Source organism: Propithecus coquereli, unplaced genomic scaffold (assembly GCF_000956105.1).
Source record: "Propithecus coquereli isolate 6110/MARCELLA unplaced genomic scaffold, Pcoq_1.0 Scaffold422, whole genome shotgun sequence".
Taxonomy (NCBI): Eukaryota; Metazoa; Chordata; class Mammalia; order Primates; family Indriidae; genus Propithecus; species Propithecus coquereli.
This window is the reverse complement of record NW_012149975.1, coordinates 1,026,288-1,045,849: the sequence shown is the minus strand read 5'-3', so window position 1 is coordinate 1,045,849 and position 19,562 is coordinate 1,026,288. Positions and strand designations below refer to the sequence as shown.

General features: G+C 45.8%; 1 protein-coding gene across 1 annotated transcript in view; it reads left to right on the top strand.

Annotated features, from left to right (window-relative positions):
• The first annotated feature begins 4,510 nt into the window (after positions 1–4,510).
• The window catches only part of DOCK11 (dedicator of cytokinesis 11), a 199,102-nt gene continuing 184,050 nt past the window's right edge, over positions 4,511–19,562 (top strand). Inside the window, exon 1 of the mRNA XM_012653550.1 lies at positions 4,511–4,643. Coding sequence (XP_012509004.1) covers positions 4,542–4,643 — 102 coding nt within the window. The 5' untranslated portion in view covers positions 4,511–4,541. The remainder of the gene's footprint in view (positions 4,644–19,562) is intronic.

The following is a 19,562-nucleotide window of genomic DNA, read 5'->3' as shown; positions in this document are numbered from 1 at the left end:
AAAAAAAAAAGAAGAAAAAAAAATAAATGTGTGTTGTTTTAAGATGCTAAATTTGAGGGTAATTTGTTACACAGCAAGAGATAACTAATACATTGGATCTCGTAGGTCACTGTATGTAAAAACTGGGCAGAGGGTCTGTTGGAATCACTGGCCGGTACGTTACAAATAGACTGTAGGAAAACAAGGGTGGAAGCAGAGAGGCCAGTTGAGAGGCCATTGAAATAATCTAGGCAAGAGATGCTAGTGTTATTGGTTGAGATGGTAAGAAGTGGTTGGATTTGGGATGTATTTTGAAGGTAGCACCAACAGGCTTTGCGTTGGGTTGGATATAAGGTGTGTAAGACATAAGAGATGACTCTAGGTTTTTGGTCTGAAGAATTAGAAAAGAATGCTGAGATGGAGAAAACTATAAAAGCAGTAGATTTGTGGAGAAAAAGATAGGAGTTAGGTTTTGGGCATGCTTAATTTGAGATACTTATTAGATAGCCCAGTGTGGATGCTGAATTGGATATATAAGTCTGGTGTTTGAAGCCGGAAATATAAATTTGAGAGTCTTCAGCATTTAGATGTTAAAAAGTGAAAGTCTCTTTGCTCCCCACTTCTGCTTTCCACCCATGAAAACCCCACTATTAGCTCATGTATAGGGATGTATATGCACACATATATTATTTTTTCATAAATAGAATTGTTCTGAACTGCTTTTATCAATTAATATCTTTTGGAGCTTTTTCCATGTAAGTACATACATACATACCTCACTCTTTTTTAACAGCTGAAGGGAATTCCTTTGTTTGAATGAATCGTGTGTATTCATTTATTCATTCATTCACTGAACAAATGTTTTTTGAGGACCTAGGCACTGATCTAGTGATTCATGATAAAGAAGTCCCTTATGAAAGGACATTTAGGTCGTTTCTAATTTTTTTTTTCTTTGAGACAGAATCTCGCTCTATTGCCCGGGCTAGAGTGCCATGGCATCAGCCTAGCTTACAGCAACCTCAAACTCCTGGGCTCAAGGGATTCTCCTGCCTCAGCCTCCCAAGTAGCTGGGACTACAGGCATGTGCCACCACACCCAGCTAATTTTTTCTATTTTTAGTAGAGACGGGGTCTTGCTTTTGCTCAGCCTGGTCTCGAACTGCTGACCTCAAGCAATCCTCCTGCCTCGGCCTCCCACAGTGCTAGGATTACAGGTGTGAGCCACCACACGTGGCCTGTTTCTAATATTTTGCTATTGCAAACATTGATACAACAACCATCCTGATATAGGCATCTTAGTTCACACATGAGAGTTTTTTTTTAATGTGGCATTGATTTATACAAGTGGAATTTCTGGGTCAAAGGGCTCGATAGTATTTCTAATACTTGCGTCTCAGGTTCAATTAGGATGGTGTTAATGTGGCAGGTAAATTTGTAATAAAAATCAAAGATATTTACCAAACGTGGAAAAGAAATCACTCAATAAAATGCCCTAGTGGAAGTCGTAAAATGTCCCTATAATTTTTCTTTACTATGTGAGTGTGGTCATACCCAAATCATAATCATTCCTCAAAGTGTAGCTCAAACAGTAGCTGCTTCACGAAGCCTTCCATAGATCCTAAGCAGTTGTGATCTCTCCTGCCTCTTTACCTGAGTACGGTCCTTATCACATACTACCATGTATGATAAATACATCCTTTACTAGACTTACATTTTTTTTCCCTGAAGGGCATGAACGGTGTCTTTAATTCATCTTGCATCCTCCCTCAGTGCGTAGTACTATGCTCAATGTTTATGTGATTAAACAGAAGTCCTAAAGCAGAAAAAGTGAAACCTACAATCTCAAGAATGAGCATTGAGCCTGTACAATGGCCAGATGGTGTTTGTGCACCATCAGTGTGACATATGTTTCCTATGGCTCACAAGGCTCTGCAGAAATTGCCTACTTCTCCGACTCTATCTTTCTTATACCACTCTTCTTCCTTCTACGCTTCAGTGACATTGGCTTTTTTTTTTTTTTTTTCCACCACACAAAGTCTGCTCCCGTCTCCAGGCCTTTATTCCTGGCATTCCTGTTGCCTGCAGTGCTAGAACTGCTGATCTCTGCTGGCTGCTTCTTTTTCTTCAAGACTCAGCTCAATTTGCACTTCCTTAAAAAGGTTTTTCTTGACTGTCTCTTCTAAACTAGGTCCCAACTCCAGTTACTCTCTATAACATCAATTTAACTTAATTCTCCAAGTAGCATTTATCTTTCTGAAATTAACATGTTCATTTGTTTGCACTAGCATGTAAGTTCCACCAGAGGAGGGACCTTGCCTGTCTTGTTCAACGCTGTGTACCTTTGGTGGCTACAATAGAGCCTGCAGCAGTGAGGACGATTTGGGCTGAATGTAACAGAATATTCAACTAAACATGGCATCAACTGTAAAGGTTTATTTTTCTCTCATGAAAAGGAACTCAGAGATAGACAGTACCAGCATTGGTTCAACAGTTCAATGCTGTCCGGATTCTGGATTGGCTTCTCTGAGATTGTCTTGGCCTTCCCTCGTGGTTGCAATATGGCTGCCAAGGGCCAAAACATCACAAGAAAATACCTCTCTTAGGAAGAAAGGGGTTCTGAGGTCTCCCTCCCTCTTTTTATCAAGGTGGAAAGACTTCACCAGGAGGACTCTCACACTTCCCTCTTTTATCCTATTGGCCCAACGTCTGTGGGAGTCTAGACCATCCAACTAGTAAAGGAAAGATTGTCATGGTTTTTTTTTTTAACCAGTCATGGTTCCTCACCTGGATCTAAGCTTCTCTTTCCTAAACCCTGTGCCTCTACCCTACACTTGAAGTAAATCAGGGCTCTCTTAGCAAGGAAAAAGGGTTATGGCTATTGCGGAGGTAACCAACAGTGTGAGCCACACTAGCATTTATGGAATGGAGATATGAATTCATGCTGATCCACCTACATGCAACAATTAACAAATTTTACACACACACACACACACACACACACACACTTGCAAGGCCAAGATCTGTAACATAATGCCTCTGCCTTTAGAGGACTTCCAGGTCCCAGGCCCTCTAGGAGCCCCCATGTGTTTTATTAGGACTAATGTGATGGCTGCTGAAATAGGCTTGCTGCTGAGAGACCTGGCCTCTTCTGGGTTCCCAGAAACCATCTAGTGTGCCCTTGTTTCCGTAACAAAGTCCCCTATGTAGGTGTGACTAGTCTTCGAGGGTGGGGAAAGTGCCCTACTGTTAGTGGCAGGGATCCTCACGGAGGGCTGTTTGGTTTCCTAGATTATGGCCCATTTTCAAACTGTCAACAAATGAAGTAACCAGACAGAAAACTGCCCCCCAGCAGTGGAGTTTCTCATTTTACACTTGGGGAGGTGTGACACCGTCACTAGTACTCCAAGATACCTATTCTTAGGAGTTTATTTCTGTTTTAAGCATGTTTGTTTTACACCTTGTTAGATGATCTTTGATTCTTGGAAAAACAACTTCTTGGAAGCTGAAAAGGATGAGGAGTAGGAAATGGAGAATTGAGTGCAGGGCACATGTAAAAGCTTCTAGAAGATTGTTAAGTCCTCCAAAGCCGGGAGATGGCCTTCCCAACGCCACTCCACCCCTACCCCTAGCGCAGTCACTGTGAAACTAGACCACCTGCCACAGGCTCAGGCCCCACCACCCAGCTCTCCCCTGCGAGGTCCAGGGGTGCTGCCGCAGCAAGTTTCCACTCCTCAAAGCATGCTCCTTCCGTGGGGTTGCCTCAGTAAGGTGGACCGACTGGGTGAGAAAACAGCGTGGGCAAGGAGGGGGATCCAGGAGACACGCTCGGCCAGAAAACCACTCTGCCTCCTTTGACAGCGGCGCGACCCTTCCCCGCGGAGCACACAATAGGCGGCTGCTCCACGTTGTTTCCCAGCCCCTTGCCGCCTGGGCCCTGGGGGGTTGCGGGGTTGGGGGACGGGAGAGATCCCCAGCGCTCCTTCGGGCACTGCAGTTCTAGGGGGTGGGGGGAGAGGAGCACTGGGGAAGAACACGCCCCACTCTTGGAGACGTTTCATCACCCCTCTCCGTCCTCCCCCCCACCCAGCCGGCCCCGTACGAGCAAAAAAAAAAAAAAAAAAGCAGGCAGATCTCCCCTCCCGGATGCGGCTGCACCAGCAACATCAGCTGCGGGCGGAGCCCTAGCGGTTGCCACTTCCCCCCTCTTCCCTCGTGACCCTCGCCCCCACCTCTAGTTCTCCCTCCCCCTCCACACACCCTTCCCCGTCAGACACACCCTCCTTCTTCGGCTGGCGGCGATCGGCGCTCAGGCCCTCTAGGGGAGGGAGCTGCCGCTGCCGACGCCGTGGGGCAAGGCAGTGAGCGAGCAGAGCAGGCGAGAAAAGGAGGGAAGGAGGGAACGAGGGAGGAGCAGCGGGTGGGAGGGAGGAGCAGCTTGAGCCGCGCCGCCGCCGAGCTGCGATGTGGCCGGCCGGCGTGTAAACAGAGGGAGCAACAGCGGCCGCGGCCGCTCCGGCCCGGGGCAGCGAGGACGCCCGCCGAGACCTGCCCGCCGCCGCTGCCATGGCCGAAGTGCGCAAATTCACCAAGCGGCTCAGCAAGCCCGGCACGGCGGCTGAGCTCCGGCAGAGCGTGTCGGAGGCCGTGCGGGGCTCCGTGGTGCTGGTGAGTGGCCGTGGGGACGGGGCGTCTGGGGAGACGCGCTCCGGGCGGGAGCGATGCGGTGGCTTCCCGCGCTCGGGGGCCGGGGGCAGGAGCGACGCTGGGCAGTCGCCCGGCGCGCCGCGCGCTCTTTCTCCGCTCCAGTAAGTTTTCGCACCGGCAGCCGCTTGCCGGGATCCGAGTCCCAGGCGCCCGCTGACAGCGTTCCCGGCTGCCGGGCGTGCGCCGGGGTGGAAGCCGACGGGCAAACCCTGGCTCGGACGACTGCGGGGAGGGGGGGGCTCCGGCCCTGGGTCGGGGCCGGGGGTGTGAGCTAGGGAGCCGACCTAGCGCTGCCCTGGACCGGGCACAAAGAGCCAGGGACGAGGGCATGATGAGGTCCCTATGCCCTCCTGCGGGCACCTGAGGCAGCCTGGGTGGAAGGATGCGATGAGCGTTTTGCACATACACACTCGCGCGCTCGCACACACGCGCACACACTCACCGTGTACACAAAAAAGAGCCCCACCCAAAAAGCCCAGGCGCTCAAGCTCCGGCGGGAGGTGAGAACAGAGGAAGCAGAGCGACTTCCTCCTGCAACTGGGGAGAGAGAGGGTGGTGATGGGCGTTGAAGGGGTGCTGCTCCTGCCGCGGAGGGAGGAGACTGGAAACAACAGGGTTCCGAAGGAGAGTGGGCGCGGGGTCGCCCGCCGCACGGAGAGGGTGTCCCCTGGGCCCCGCGAGCGCTCTAGAGGCAAAGGGATTTGGGGGAAGACGGGGTGTGCCAGTCCAGGATGGAGGACCTCGGGTCAGAGCCCCCCCGCTGGGGGATGGGGATTTGAAAGCGCGCCGACCCCCTGGGAACGCTCGCAGCGCACCCTCGGCTTTATCCGGATTTTCTGACTCCGGAGGGAAGCGGAGGGGGTGCTAACGGGCACTTGCCCCTTCTCCTGTTTTCAAGACACTGGTTGCCAATTTCCTGGACTAGAGAACAAACCCTAAATAAGCAGTCGGGCTGGTTAATTAGCGTTTGTTTTGTTACTTAGTCTTTTGGGTTTTTTTGTTTGTTTGTTTTTATCTCTTTCCACTCCATCATACAGCGTGTCGTTTGCTGTGTTTAAATTTCACCATTTAAGAGAGGGCTCTTTTTGTTAAAACAACTTGTCATCGGAAGGGAACTTCACAGCTTTTCCTTGTAATTTTTCTGTTGATCTTGTAGAATCAGCAATAAAACCAACATTAAAGGGAGGCCAGGGGCCTGATCCCAACAGTGGAGAAAGTTGACATTAGTGGGAGTTCTGGAGGAGGATCAAAGGTAAACTGTGTACCTTTGAGATACAGATCTGATCCCTAATAGCTACAACTGTGTAAAGCCAAGTGACTTTAAAGAAATCTCTTTATCATTGCTGGACCCTTGAAAGTTTAATCCTGCTGTTTAGAGGAGCTAAACCCAGACCTTTAATGTTGTTTTAATGGACTTGGCTTATTGTGTGTTTCACTGTGATTTTGGAGTGAGGACCTGTTGGGGTCAGATTGGAGCCTCACTTGTCATCACAGCCGGTTAAGAGAGGAAGGCAAGCTGTGGGCAGAGCATTTATACCAGGGCTCTCATCTTGGGTGATTGTTAACAAGCGATTCAATCTGCCCAGCACAGGGAACACTTTCCCAAATTCAGGGGAAAAGAAACCTTCCTTAGCAGGGGCGGCTGACCTTCTGCCACATCATGTGAAGGTAGCAGTAGGTGGACAGATGTCTCAAGAGAATAAGTGGGACACGGCAAACCTCCACTGGGATTTGACCAGCACTTGACCTGCCACCCTCAGCAGCAAAAAGTTAACATTAGCATTCTTCCCCAGGTTTTTAGGTTGTAAAAAGAATTTGTGCAGCACAGGTGCAGTGGCTCCTTCCTGTTATTGGGAGGGGGCTCTTCTGGGATATACTGCCTGTGGCCACGGTTCCCTTGTCACCCCAGCTTACTTGGGATCAAAGTCACTAATTTTTAGCATTTATACCAGGCAGTGCAGAGGACTGATGTTTACTTGTTACTCTAGTATGTGATCCACTGTGAAATTTTGGGAGTGGGGGAGAACAGATTCTAGTAATCTAAATCCATCCGTTGAGCCCCCACTATGTGCAAGGCACAGTGCTAGATGCCCCGTAATGATAAGGAAATGTGGATGACTTTTTTCTTCATTTGTTTTCATTAGTTCCAATCTGGGTTGGATCTGTGTGTGTTTGTCAATAGGACACCCAGATTATGCACACAAATCAACTTTAGATAGAGCTTTAGTGAACGCTGTTTGTAAGCAGTCAATTAAAAATAAGGAAATAGTCTTAAATGGAATGTACGCTCCTAAATGACTCTCCCAGCCCCTGCTTTTCTGACACAAAGAGCTGTTAACGAAAGTTAGTAAAGCCATGGGTAGTGGGAGAGTGAGGGGACCATGTTGCAGCTGCCGCTGTAACTTCTGATTCTTATTTAAGCCCCATGTGTTTATTAAGGGACAGCTGAGGTAGGATTTACACTTGCTGCTATAAACCTAAGATACGTTAGGGCTTCAATATGAGATGGAGTCATTGCTGCAGCAAGTCGAGCTTTCCTCTGGTGTATGTCTCTGTAGAACTTGGAAAACCCACCAAGCTGAACAAATACACAGTATTTCCCGTTTAGGTTTTTTTTTTTTTTTTTTGGTAGGACTTTACAATTACATCCTTGTTGACATGTTGCTAACATCAGTTTTGCTCACTGTTTGAAAAATTCAGAAGGCTTGGGCCTGGGCTATGTATAGCATGTTGTTGTGTATTCAAGCCTTTATTCAGTTTATTAGTACTTCCATGAATCTATTAACTACATAATAAAGCAGACAGAGAGAGGCTGTTTCATTGCTGCATTTTCCTGTAAGTTCAGCATTTTTACGAAAGTCATTAACGGAGGGAAAGGGATAATTACAGAATCACCATTGACAGATTTCTCAAGAGGGGTTTGGGGAGGACTCTTATAACCTGACAGTACCTGTGATTAATGGAGAAGTGTTTACATGTACACATGTTAAAATGCAGAATTTTAACACCATTTTTGTTATAATTCAGGATGTAGCTATTTGTGCCTCAGGAGGAACAAAGGCATTTGATAAACCCTTTGTATTATGGCTGCCCTTCACAGGAACCACTTTGTCAGCCTGGGGGAGTCACCTAGTAGGTGTTTGGATAGAGTTGCTAGATATTACCGGTTGTGGCCCCTTGAGGCAGGGTAATGCATGCAGCCGCCCCTGGCTGGCATGGCATCTGCCGGGTTTCGTATAATAACTCTAGTAGAGAAAAGCTCTCCACAAGCTGAGAATGGCTGAAAAGCATCTGCAGCTGTTGACTGCCCCATTCACCACACACAACTACCTTTGCCTGGAATGTTTGTTATGTTTGCATTTAGGGAAGCACTGAAAATGGAGCAGCTCTTCTGCTCCCTCTGCCCAAGGGAATTGGTGGAAAGTACTTAATATAGGACAAAACCCACTGCTTCACCTGTAAGGAGGTGAGAATTTACACGGTGGAGTAAGGGCAGTTTCCACTTGGGCTTCTTAACCAAGCGTTTCCAGTTCAGAGACTTACTTCAACTCCGGATTAAGCTCTGACGGGGCATGATGGTACTGTGAGACTCAGGATATCAGTGTCAACTCTTACCCCTATATACATAGTCCTTGAAATGTCTCGGTGTTTTCTTCACCTTAGCAGGAGAGTCAGGAAAGTTAAAGTGTTGGCACCTAAACATAAAATAGTCTCACTACTCCTTATGTTGGCTTCTTCAGGTTAGGAGGGCGCAGAGCAAGCCACTCCTCCAGGATCTGTACAAAAAAAACAGTGCAGTTTGACGTGAAACCAGAGAGGCCTCCTCGCTGAACCCTCATTTAAGCACGAAATAGTAGAATTGGTCTTCTAACATGTTAAAAATTCTCTGGACTGAGTCTTTTTCTATTGTAATCAGTAAGCCTTTTTTCTTTAAACTTTTATTGTTTTATTATATAATAAATGCATGTTTATTATAGAAAAATTAAAAACAGAAAAGTAAGAATCATCACCATCTCATTCACCAGAGGAATATAGTATTCTAATATTTCGAGACTCTTCTCTCTTTTTCTTTCTCTGTGTATGTAGTGTGTATGTAGTGTGTGTGTGTGTGTGTGTGTGTGTGTGTGTATGGATTGAAAGAAACACAAACTTTTAAGCAATTTTTTCAGTTAGCAATTTTACGAACATTTCTTCATATCAATAAATATAAATCTACATAATCATGTTTAATGACTACCAAAAATTTCCTTATTTGTGTACCATAGGTAATTATCCTTTATTGTTTGATATTTTGTTAGTTTCTAATTTTGTGCTATTATAAACATGAGCTTATAAGGGTAAAAAGCTACATTATAGCTTCTATCTTTAAATTTATTTATTTATTTATTTAAGACAGAGTCTCACTCTAACACCCTGGGTAGAGTGCCGTGGCGTCATCCTAGCTCACAGGAGCCTCAAACTCCTGGGATCAAGCAATCCTCCTGCCCCAGCCTCTCAAGTAGTTGGGACTACAGGCGCATACCTTGACGCCTGGCTAATTTTTCTATTTTTAGTAGAGACAGGGTCTCGTTCTTGCTCAGGCTGGTCTTGAACTCCTGACCTCAAGCAATCCTCCTGTCTTGGCCTCCCAGAGTGCTAGGATTACAGGCATGAGCCACCGTGCCCAGCCTAAATTTAAATTAACGAAAAATAATCGCTTCCTAAATTGCACTTGCCACAGTTCAAGTGCTCAATAGCCACATGTGGCTAGTGGCTACCATATTGGACAGGTCGGTGCAGATATAGAGCATTTCCATCATTAATTGAGTGAACATCTTTGAGAAGGCATTTGAAAACTTGCTAGTTTGTCCCCTTAGGATAAATTTCTAGCAATGGAATTGCTTGCTCAAAGATTACAGTATACTCATTTTTAGTATTGAAAATTCCTCTTAAACACTGCTAAATTGCTCTGCAGAAAGTTGTTCCAGTGTACTCTTTCACCAGCAGAGTATGAGGGTGTTCATTTCCCCTCTCCCATGCTAGGGCTGGTTAGTGATATTTTTTTAATTGTTGCTGTCTGATAGGAAATAAATGGCACATCACCGTTCTCATTTGCATTTCTTTGGCTACTCTAGAAGTCGAACAGTTTTTGATATGTTGATTGGCCTTTCATAGTTCTCCTTTTGAGGATTTGAATGAACCTGCTTTACAGGCTTATTTCCTTGTTTGTGATTCTTGCAATAACAGTCTCCATCCCCCAAGATTCTGTTTCCCTAAGTCTGGGGTGGGGCCAGGCATCTGTATTCTTTAAAACCACCCCATGTGATTCTGATGTGCCCCAAAATGCTGATCCAGATCACTTGTCCTCTCAAGGCAGGAATGTCCCCAACGCACACCCCTGGCAAATGATTATTTAGCTTCTCCTTAAATACTCCCTGCCGGTTAGAGGGCTGTATTAGAAAAGATTCTTGAGCTGAAACTTATTCTCTGTAAATTCCACCACAGGCTAGGCCTAGCTTTGCTGTTTGGAGCCACACAGCTTACGTTTGCTTCCTCTTTCACATGACAACCCTTCAAATATTTGGAGACAGAGCCACCATGTTGTTTTTAAATTCACTCCTCATAAGGCCAAAGGACCTTCATTTCTTTCCTTCATTCCCTACATGACTTCGTTTCACGATTCTTCGTATCGTGTCCTGTTTGGGCTCCTTCCCGAGTTTCAATGTCCTACGTAAAATGTGTGAGAGAGAGACAGTGCACCGGCTGGAGAGTCAGGCCTGGTCTTGAATCTAACCTCTGTCACCTGCTTGCATTGTGAACTGAGCCAAGTGACCTGATCTCATTTTCCTCATCTGTGAAATGGGGATAAGTAGTAGTATGTCCCTTATGGAGTTCTTGTGAGAAGTAAAGAAGGTAACGTGGAAAGTTTCTGATGTATAAGTGATTCATGAAGATTAATAAAAAGAGAAATCTGGTGGAAAACCCCAGTATTCTAGAAGGATCTACCACAAAATACAATGGGGGAGGGGGCAATGTTTCTTACCCATTCTGGTTGTGAGCCAAGAAGCCAGGGGCAGTGTATTCATTCATCTCGGTTCCCAGCACCTGCCTCACACAGTGCCTGGAATGCAGGAGGTACTCTGTAGGTGTTTTGTGGGAAGTACACTGCCAGCAATGCCTAGGGTGGACTCAGTGTTGAGAAAAGAGCCCAGAGGCCAGGAAACTAGTTAAAATATATTTACATAGTTCAGGAGAGAGATAACCAGACAGCTTTAACTGAGGCAGTGAGAATGGAGATAAGGGAGAAGATGGAAGAGACATTTCAGTAATAAAATCAACAGGATTCTGTGATTCTCGAAGGGGGAGGAGAAAGGGTGAGGGGAGAGAGGAGGGGGAGTCAAGATGATTCTGAGGTTTCTGGGCTTGGGTGAACAGAAGGAAAAGCATGTCTGGTGATAGGGGAAGGGAAAAGGAAATGAGCAACCTCTATTTGAGAGTGTCGTTAGGGCAAAGCCAGGTTTCAGTTAAGCAAGGCGATGGAAAGAACGTTCTAGGGAAAGGCTGAGCTTGTAGGGTGGTGTTTTGGCAAAAGACTGGGGTTCTTGAGGGCACAGGGGAAAGGATTCCAAGTGGGATCAGGAAGGGGAGGAAGAGACAGCAAAGGGCCAGGGCCGAGCAGACAGAGATGAGATTGTAGCCAAGATTAGCTGATTGAAGAGCTTTGCACCTTGGGGGTGATTAGGGAAGTGGGAGGCAGGGCATGGAGAGATGGTCTGGAAGCCAGCCCCAGCCTTCCAGTTAGAATGGGGATGGGAAGTGAGTCCCCCGTCTCACTCCCAGGGGCTGGGCAGCAGTTGCCCTAGCAGAGCAGCGGGGATGAGAGACTGACAAACCTCCCTCTCAGGTGCCCAAAGGTTCTATTAAGATAGTTCCTGCTTTTAAGGGGGATTAAAGGTGTGCAAATAACCGAGATAATGAAGATAGAAGCCAGATAGCAGGCTGGTGGTTTGGTTCATTAGTTACATCATCTCTGCCCACCCCCACCTCACACACACACACACACACACACACACACACACACACACACACACCTGCTCTTTTTTGTGATCCTTAACGTTTTTCAAGACTTTGGTCCTTTCTGGGTTCAACACGGTTAAATAGACCTTTACTAATGAACATTGTTCTCTGTATGGTATTTCCCACATTTATTTGACCACAGAGTCCCTTTTTTTTTTTTATGGGAACGGGGAGAGTAAACGGTAACATCTAACAGGCTGAGCAATTCGCGTATGATGTACATGTGTAAGTAACGCATTTTAGCACCCCCTTAGCTGACCTCTGTGGACTGTTAGAAGTGGTTGCTACCTTCCAGAATTCCTATGCTCCATGTCAGGAACCACCCTTGTTTGTTGCAATTCAATTCAGAGGAGTAATTCACCTGCCTGATTTGCTTTCTCCTGAGATACAGAATTGTCAGCAAGGCATGTTGAAAATTTATTAGTTTTTTAAAGAATTTATTTAACATGGAAGGGGAGGCGGGAAACCACATGAGGGAGGAGCTAGAGCTGTTTCTTCTTTTCTGTAAATCCTAGAGGTACTTTTAGAAGACATTCCTCTTAGGGATTTAGATCTCTTGGTTTCCTTTAATTTTTGTCCGGCACACAGAGGAGTTGGGGGTAACATTGGCCTGCCGTTTATATCGGCCAGATGCAGGGCCCCATCCTGGAGGCTACCAGAGCAGTAACTGGAGTGGGGCAAAGAGACAGTCTCCGCTGCTATTGCCTGTAAGCTGGTGCTTTAGAACAGGGTGGTTAAGAGCTGTAATTCTAGCTACTTGGGATGCTGAGGCGGGAGGATCTGAGGTGGGAGGATTGCTGGAGCACAGGAGTTCGAGACCAGCCTGGGCAACATAGTGAGATCCCCCCCCCGTCTTTAAAATAAATAGGGAAAAAAAGGCAGTGGTCTTTGGAAGCACCCTGCCCAGGTTCAAAGTTCTGCTCAGCTTCTTACCAGCTGTATGACCTTGAGCCAGTTATTTAGCCTTCCTGGGCCTTGGTAACGCCCTTTTGGGCTTGTTGAAAGGCTTAAATGAGTTATCTTATTCTTATTGTATTCAAAGCACTTAGAGCAGGATTTGGCAGTTAATTGTTAAGGATTGATGACTGTTGGCCCTAGTTATCAACCCCAGGCTTTCTGCTGGGCAAGAGAAGTCTTTTGTGCATGTGTTACAAGTCAACGAGTAGAAACTGGTAACTGGCCCAGGGGAAACAGGTACCCTTGCTTTTTTATTTCTTTGCTCCAAATCATGCCCCAAAGGGGTGAGCCACATGGCTGAGTCAAGAATCATACCCTCCTGGAAGGATAGACTGGCAGACCCCTCTCCATTAGTTTCTTGCTAATATCCATTCCCAGTCTGACTTAGTCACACTGAAAAGCTTAGTGGATGTGAGGGCTCTGGGTCTTGGCAGTTCCTGCCTTCCAAGCAGTTTGCTGAGTGAGTGGGAAGGCTGGTCCTCGAGTGGGGAGAAGTGTCCGGTTATAAGTCCTGGGTGGAAGGTTCTCCAGCCTGGGAACCTGCAAGCACGGCCCTTGGCAGAAGCACTCAAGTTTGTGAGAGTCTGTTCAGTGTGGTCTGTGCAAAGGGATGAATAGAGGAGAATTGGGCTCTGTATGGAAAAAGAGAGCTCCCGTATGCTTTCCTTTCCCCCTTCAAAACCTTACTGTTGTCCCTTTAACTCATTAATCCTCACATTTAAAAATCAAATGAATATTGAAATTCAGATGCCTTTTTAAAATTTCACTTTGGAAACACGTATTTTAGTGGAAAAATTTTAAAACATAAAGGTTTCCTGAGAAATTAATATTCTTTTATATTCAGCTATTCTGGTTTTGTGGTAGCCGGATAAGTTTTTTACGAATGGTGTGTCCAGGTTCCCAGCAGAGTCGATGTGGTGGAAAACATGCCAACTGTTCCAGCCACACGTGGTTTATCTATTGTCTACGCACGGCCTCGCACAATCATGCCTAAATTCGCTATTAATGATTTCCTGCAATTCTTCTCCACTTTATTTTTACTGCCTATTGAGTTTATTGTTCATGGGAAGTTACGGGTTTTTGCCTTTCTTGACAACTTACGTTGAATTGTATATTTTTTAAGCTGCTGAAAAATGTTGGAAGCTATTCTGATACTTCAGCTTTCCCATCATATTGCTCTCTCTAATGACTGGAAATATTTTACTGGGTGAGATTTAACTAAGAAGTCAAGTGTTCTTCCAAGTCTCTGAGACAGAACATCTTTATTTGAAGTGTTTCAGTGAAGTGTGTCAGAAGGCTGGGGAATTCATTTGTATAAGATGTTTTTTAAATGATGACAAGACCTTGTGTTTTCGTAGCCCGGATCTTAAGAAAAGTCAAAAATGCTGTTATGTCTATGGCGTCCTATGTCTATAGGTCACTACTAAACACATTCCACCTTGTCAACACCCCTCTTCGATAAGTGGGGAAACAGAGGCATGGTTTTGAGTGAGACAGCCTGTAGGTCATCCATATTTATGAAATGACAGAGCAGGTAATGAACTCCAGGTGTCTGATTCCTTTGGTGTAATCATGTAAAGAAACTAGCGCCCATCCCAGGTTCCACAATAAATCAGGTGGAGGAAGCTCTCTCTTTGTGGTTTTGGTGATGATCTTGGTCTATTGGGAAACAGTGTTTATTTCTAAACAAGCTTTAGTGTCTTCAGTGGGAAAGTAGGGGATGAGGACCAAAAAAGGGAGTGGGGTTGTTATTGAGAAATGTGGGCAAGATCAATATAGATTTATCCTTGCCAAAGTAAGCCTTATGACTTTGAGAACTGTTTGCAATTGGCCGTTCTTCCTTTCTTTGCTATTTGAATAACTATATGGAAAAAAAAATCTCCAGAACACAGGCTCTGCAGAGGTACCTGGGATCATTTTCATGGAACTGTTTTTATGATTTTTTTCAAGTGAGTTAGTGCTGTCCAAAAATAACAACGTATATATTTCTTTCCATGCCTTTTATATTAGTAGTTTAGTTTTCCCAGTTGAGAAACTGCCAGCCTTATGCCTTGCAGGGCCTGTTGTAACAGTGTTCATGGTATGAATGGAAGAGTGCTATTGGCACGGCCAGTTTATTTTCATAGGTTAACAAGTTCCTAATGCTTCAGCGCATTAAGTGGTTTCCTAGAGACCTGAAGGAGGGCATACCACCTTCCAAGGTACTTACCTTCCCACCGAGAAAGAACTTAAATCTAAGAAGGTTCAAAATCAACTGGTACATAAATTGAACTAAATCATTATTTAAGCGCTCATAGGAGCTGATAGCTCCCATTGTGTCCAGCAGACTGTTTCTGACACCCTCTGTCGCTTATGGAACAAAGAGGGCTCTCCCTGCTAACCTGACCCTGGGGAGTCTTGCTCCTCCACTCCTAGTGACCATCGTGACTGTTTGCAGGGGGTCTTGGCCTCTGTCCCTTCCAAATGGTCTGGCAGAATTCTCACCGGGAGAGCCAGAAGAGAATCTTGTAAATCTTCTCCCTTCAATTCTGTAATAACAAACCCAACCCAACATCCCCCCCATCCCCTTGTCACTGGAGCTACTCCAGTTCAGCACTGCTCCAGGCTCAGAGACATCAGGGGAGTCTTGCATTCAGAGCCCAGGTTCTCTCAGCCTTAAGTCTGTAGGCTGCTGGTTCTGTCCTGTCTTTAAAATCCATTTCCAATTACTGGGTTTTGGTCTTCTTCCTTGTCCCCTCGTGTCATTGTCCCAGTCACTATATCCCTGTCTTGACCCCCTGTCAAGACACTGTCCCTGTCACTATATCTCTGTCTATATCTAACCCTCTGCTTTGGTTTTCTGGCCAATGGCCCAGTTTGTCTAGGAGCAAATTCTGGTCTTGTTGCTGGCGCTTCTGAGGAGGCATGCCCTACCCTCACCGGGACCAAATGACAGCTTGAGCTCAGCACAGTGCAACTGTAGACCGAAGCGGTGTCTGCTTAGAGAACTCAGAGGAGGCAGGGTGCCTGAGAGTGGCCCTGCTGAGAGTTAGACGAGTCTCGCAGTATATTAGTTTCTCATTGCCACTGTCACAAATTGCCACCAACTTAGTGTTTTAAAATAACACAGATTTATTACAGTTCTAGAGGTCAGAAATCGGAAATGGGTTTCACTGGGCTAAAGTCAAGGTGTCAGCAAGGCCTCACTCCGTGCAGAAGCTGTTTGGGAGAATCCATTGCCTGGCTTCTCCAGCTTCCAGAGGCTCCCATATTCTTTGGCTTGTGGCCCATTCCCTCATCCTGAAGCCAGCAATGGCCGGTGGAATCTTTCTATATCCTGTCGCTGTGACACTGCTTCTGTCATTACATCTCCTTCTCTGACACTCACTGTCTTGCATTTCTCACCATCACTCTGCCTGCCATTATTATAACATCATTCCGCATCACCAGAGATTGAGGAGTGGTGGCATCCTGGAGTCAGATGGGTTCCCAACATGGATCCTGACATTATGGTAGAGGAGGAACAGGGATCGGATAGTCTGGCAATCTGAGCCAGGTGCAGAAGTCTTCACAGAATTCAAATGAGGGAGCACAATCCCTTTTGAGAATTTTGACTGAAAGAAAGCACTACAGGTTTGCAGTCTGCAATTTCAATTAGGATGTTTTCTTAAATTCTTCATAATTACGTTTTTTTCTCCCACACAAGACTCCCTTAGTCTGGAGTTCTTGTAGTGGGCACTGCTTTCAGACTTGAGGTGTTTTAGGATACAAGCTGGCCAGACACTTAGCAGGCACTTAGCCAGCTCAGGCCTATGGAATTTTCCGCTCTCAGCTAAAGAAAAGAAAAGAAAAGAAAAAGGTAGGGGTGTGTGTAGATGTGTGTGTGTGTGTGTGTGTGTGTGTGTGTGTGTGTGTGTGTGTGGCGGGGGCAGTGTTTAAAAGAGAATGGGATGGTTTCACATCACAGAGAATAACTCTTTGGCTGACAAATCCCAAGATGCCTCTCATGTGTCCTGTGTAAGAGATGCTTCACCCAGCCTGAAGGTCAAGTCAGACCCGGCATGACCCTCCTACGTTTTCAAGGTAATCACAGGACCCCTTCCCAGAAACGGGTTTCTAAAACGCATGGTTGGAGAAGTAGAGGGACGGACTGGAAAATCTCTCTGAGTTCCTTCTGGCTTCATGATGATTTCAGTTGAGAGAGAAATTGAGACTTCCTCTCTCCACCAAATTCAGTCACTGCCATCTTAGAGACACACACCACAAAAGCTTCCGGGCTGATCACATTGCACCAGCCCTCCCCGCGCTGACCAGTGTAATGTCTGTGAGGATCTGACGGCGCAGAGCTTTACTGCCCCGAAGAAGCACTCTATCATAGATGGAGATTGCATTTTCTATTTTTACATCAATTCTAATTGGCCATGGCTATATTTCTCCCAGGCCCAGCCTATCTTTTTTTTTTTTTTTTTTCAGGCCCCTGGCTAACTGACCTGGCTGTAATGCACAGAAAATTGTTATGTAAAAGGTTGGGGAAACTCCCAGATTTTGTAAAGACAAAATATACATCAACCATCTTCACTTTCACCTGTTCCATTTTTTTCTTCCCCTCCCAATAGGAAAATAATTCTAATTCTCCTTATAAGCCATCTCAAGTTAAATATTCAGATATTTTATGTTAATTTTTATTAACATAAAAATGATGTTAAAATTTTTTCTAATGTATTTATATATGACTAATCTCTACTAATGTTTACATGCGAAAGGGTATTAACTGTAGTCCTACTTAAGTCCTCTTTAGAAACTGACGTTCATTTTCTCAAAATTATGAGTTCTTTCCCTTCAACCTGGCTTATTTTGTTTTGTTTTGTTTTGCTGATTTACTATTCTTTGCTTTGGAGTTTTCTCTTTTTGTACTGGCCCTCAGCTGAACTTCACAGCTTATGGGTAGTGTGCATTAGATAAATGAGCTTCTTGACAGAATTGATGCCTTAGAACCCTGAAACATCTGGGGCTGTGTTAAGTAGCAGAAGGAACTAGAAAGGAAGTATGTTGTTGCAGGGCAAGCTGGAAAGAAAGAAAAGTGTGCTGAGCTGTGGAGAAGATGGCTCCCTTGGCTGAGGGAAAAGATAGATACCTTCATTCACTTCATGCAAAAATCCCAAGGGAAATGCTTTTGAACCCTTGCTTGAATTGAAGGGAAGCAGAGAATCTATTTCCACTGATTTCTTTTTAATGGATTAAATCTATTTAGGGCAAGGTGGCTGGGGAATGGTGGAAGACAAGACAAGGGCTTACTCTGAGGGAACTGAAGGATGAAAAAAGGTAAGATGAAAGGAAGGGATTTTTTTACATAACAATAGACCAAAAGACCAGAGATTAAAGTATTAACAATATTTAATGGGTATAGTAGTGTATTTTTCAGACTCAGACGGGAAGAAATCAAACCCTTCAGAAATTGTACTAGGTAAATGGAACGGTTTTGTCACGGATTAAAGGGGTGAGTAGATGTTTATTTAAGGGCTGGAGGTGGTGCATACTGTCAACTTGCATAATTCAAGACCCCAAATGAATTAGTTAAGGAATTCAGAAAATACTCGTATGCAATGCTCCACCATGTATGATAGTTGCAACCCAGTTCTCCAATTTTTTTTTTTTTTTTGAGACAGAATCTCACTGTGTTGCCCGGGCTAGAGTGCCGTGGCGTCAGCCTAGCTCACAGCAACCTCAAACTCCTGGGCTCAAGCGATCCTCCTGCCTCAGCCTCCCGAGTAGCTGGGACTACAGGCATGCACCACCATGCCCGGCTAATTTTTTCTATATATTTTTAGTTGTCCAATTAATTTCTTTCTATTTTTAGTAGAGACGGGGTCTCGCTCTTGCTCAGGCTGGTTTCGAACTCCTGAGCTCAAACAATCCGCCCGCCTCGGCCTCCCAGAGAGCTAGGATTACAGGCGTGAGCCACCACGCCCGGCCCCAATTCTCCAATTTTGATGGAGGTCAGAGACACGTGACCACCAGACACCTGTAGAAGCCAGATTTCTGTTGGGAGACCAGGGTGGAGGGATTCCGGTGTCAGGTCTGCCTGCCCTCCCTTTCTCCATACTGGCCTCTACCAGAGTAGAAGGGGGCACCAGCTCACACCTATACTAGACCCATAGTTCTCCAGGCAGCAAATCCTGCTTGACAGGAATGGTGGCAATGGAGGCTGCCCCGCTGGGCCCCTGTGGCTTTCTCTTGAGAGTGGCCCCCACTGCAAATGGCCTTCTCAGATTGATGACATCCTCTTCCTTCCAAGCTGCTTTCTTCCCCTTTCTACCTTCTACTACCCCCAGCTGCTCTCCATTCTGATTTTCCTTAACTGCTGCTCCTGGTGTTCACCTCTGTACTGCCACCTTCTAGGAAAATCTGTGCATCTGGCCGCCTGAGCTGGCCCCACTACCAGAGCTCTCCCACAGCCAGCACCTTGGCTTCTGCCTCCTACCACGCCCCGGGAAATGTCATTCGACTGTGAGCACACACCTTCTCTCCCCTTCTCATCTTTTTCTCGCCTCTTCTTTCCCTTTCTTCTCTGTTTGGCAAAAAAGTGTCCTCCATGGGACAGAGCCATCACTGTGTTTATTTCTTTTTAACCTTTTCTTTAGCCAAGGATGGAAAATTCCAAAGATCTGTGCTAGTGATGGCTGGGTGCCTTTTCTGGAAATCCAGTGGCCTGGGTGCCAAGGCAGTGTCGTGGAGCTACGCATCTGGCAAGGTTGTCTCTTAAAATGTCCTGGCTTTGGATTTTTTTTTTTTTTTTTAGATATGATTGTATTTTTTTTTTTTTTGAGACAGAACTAGAGTGCCGTGGCGTCATCCTAGCTCACAGCAACCTCAAACTCCTGGGCTCAA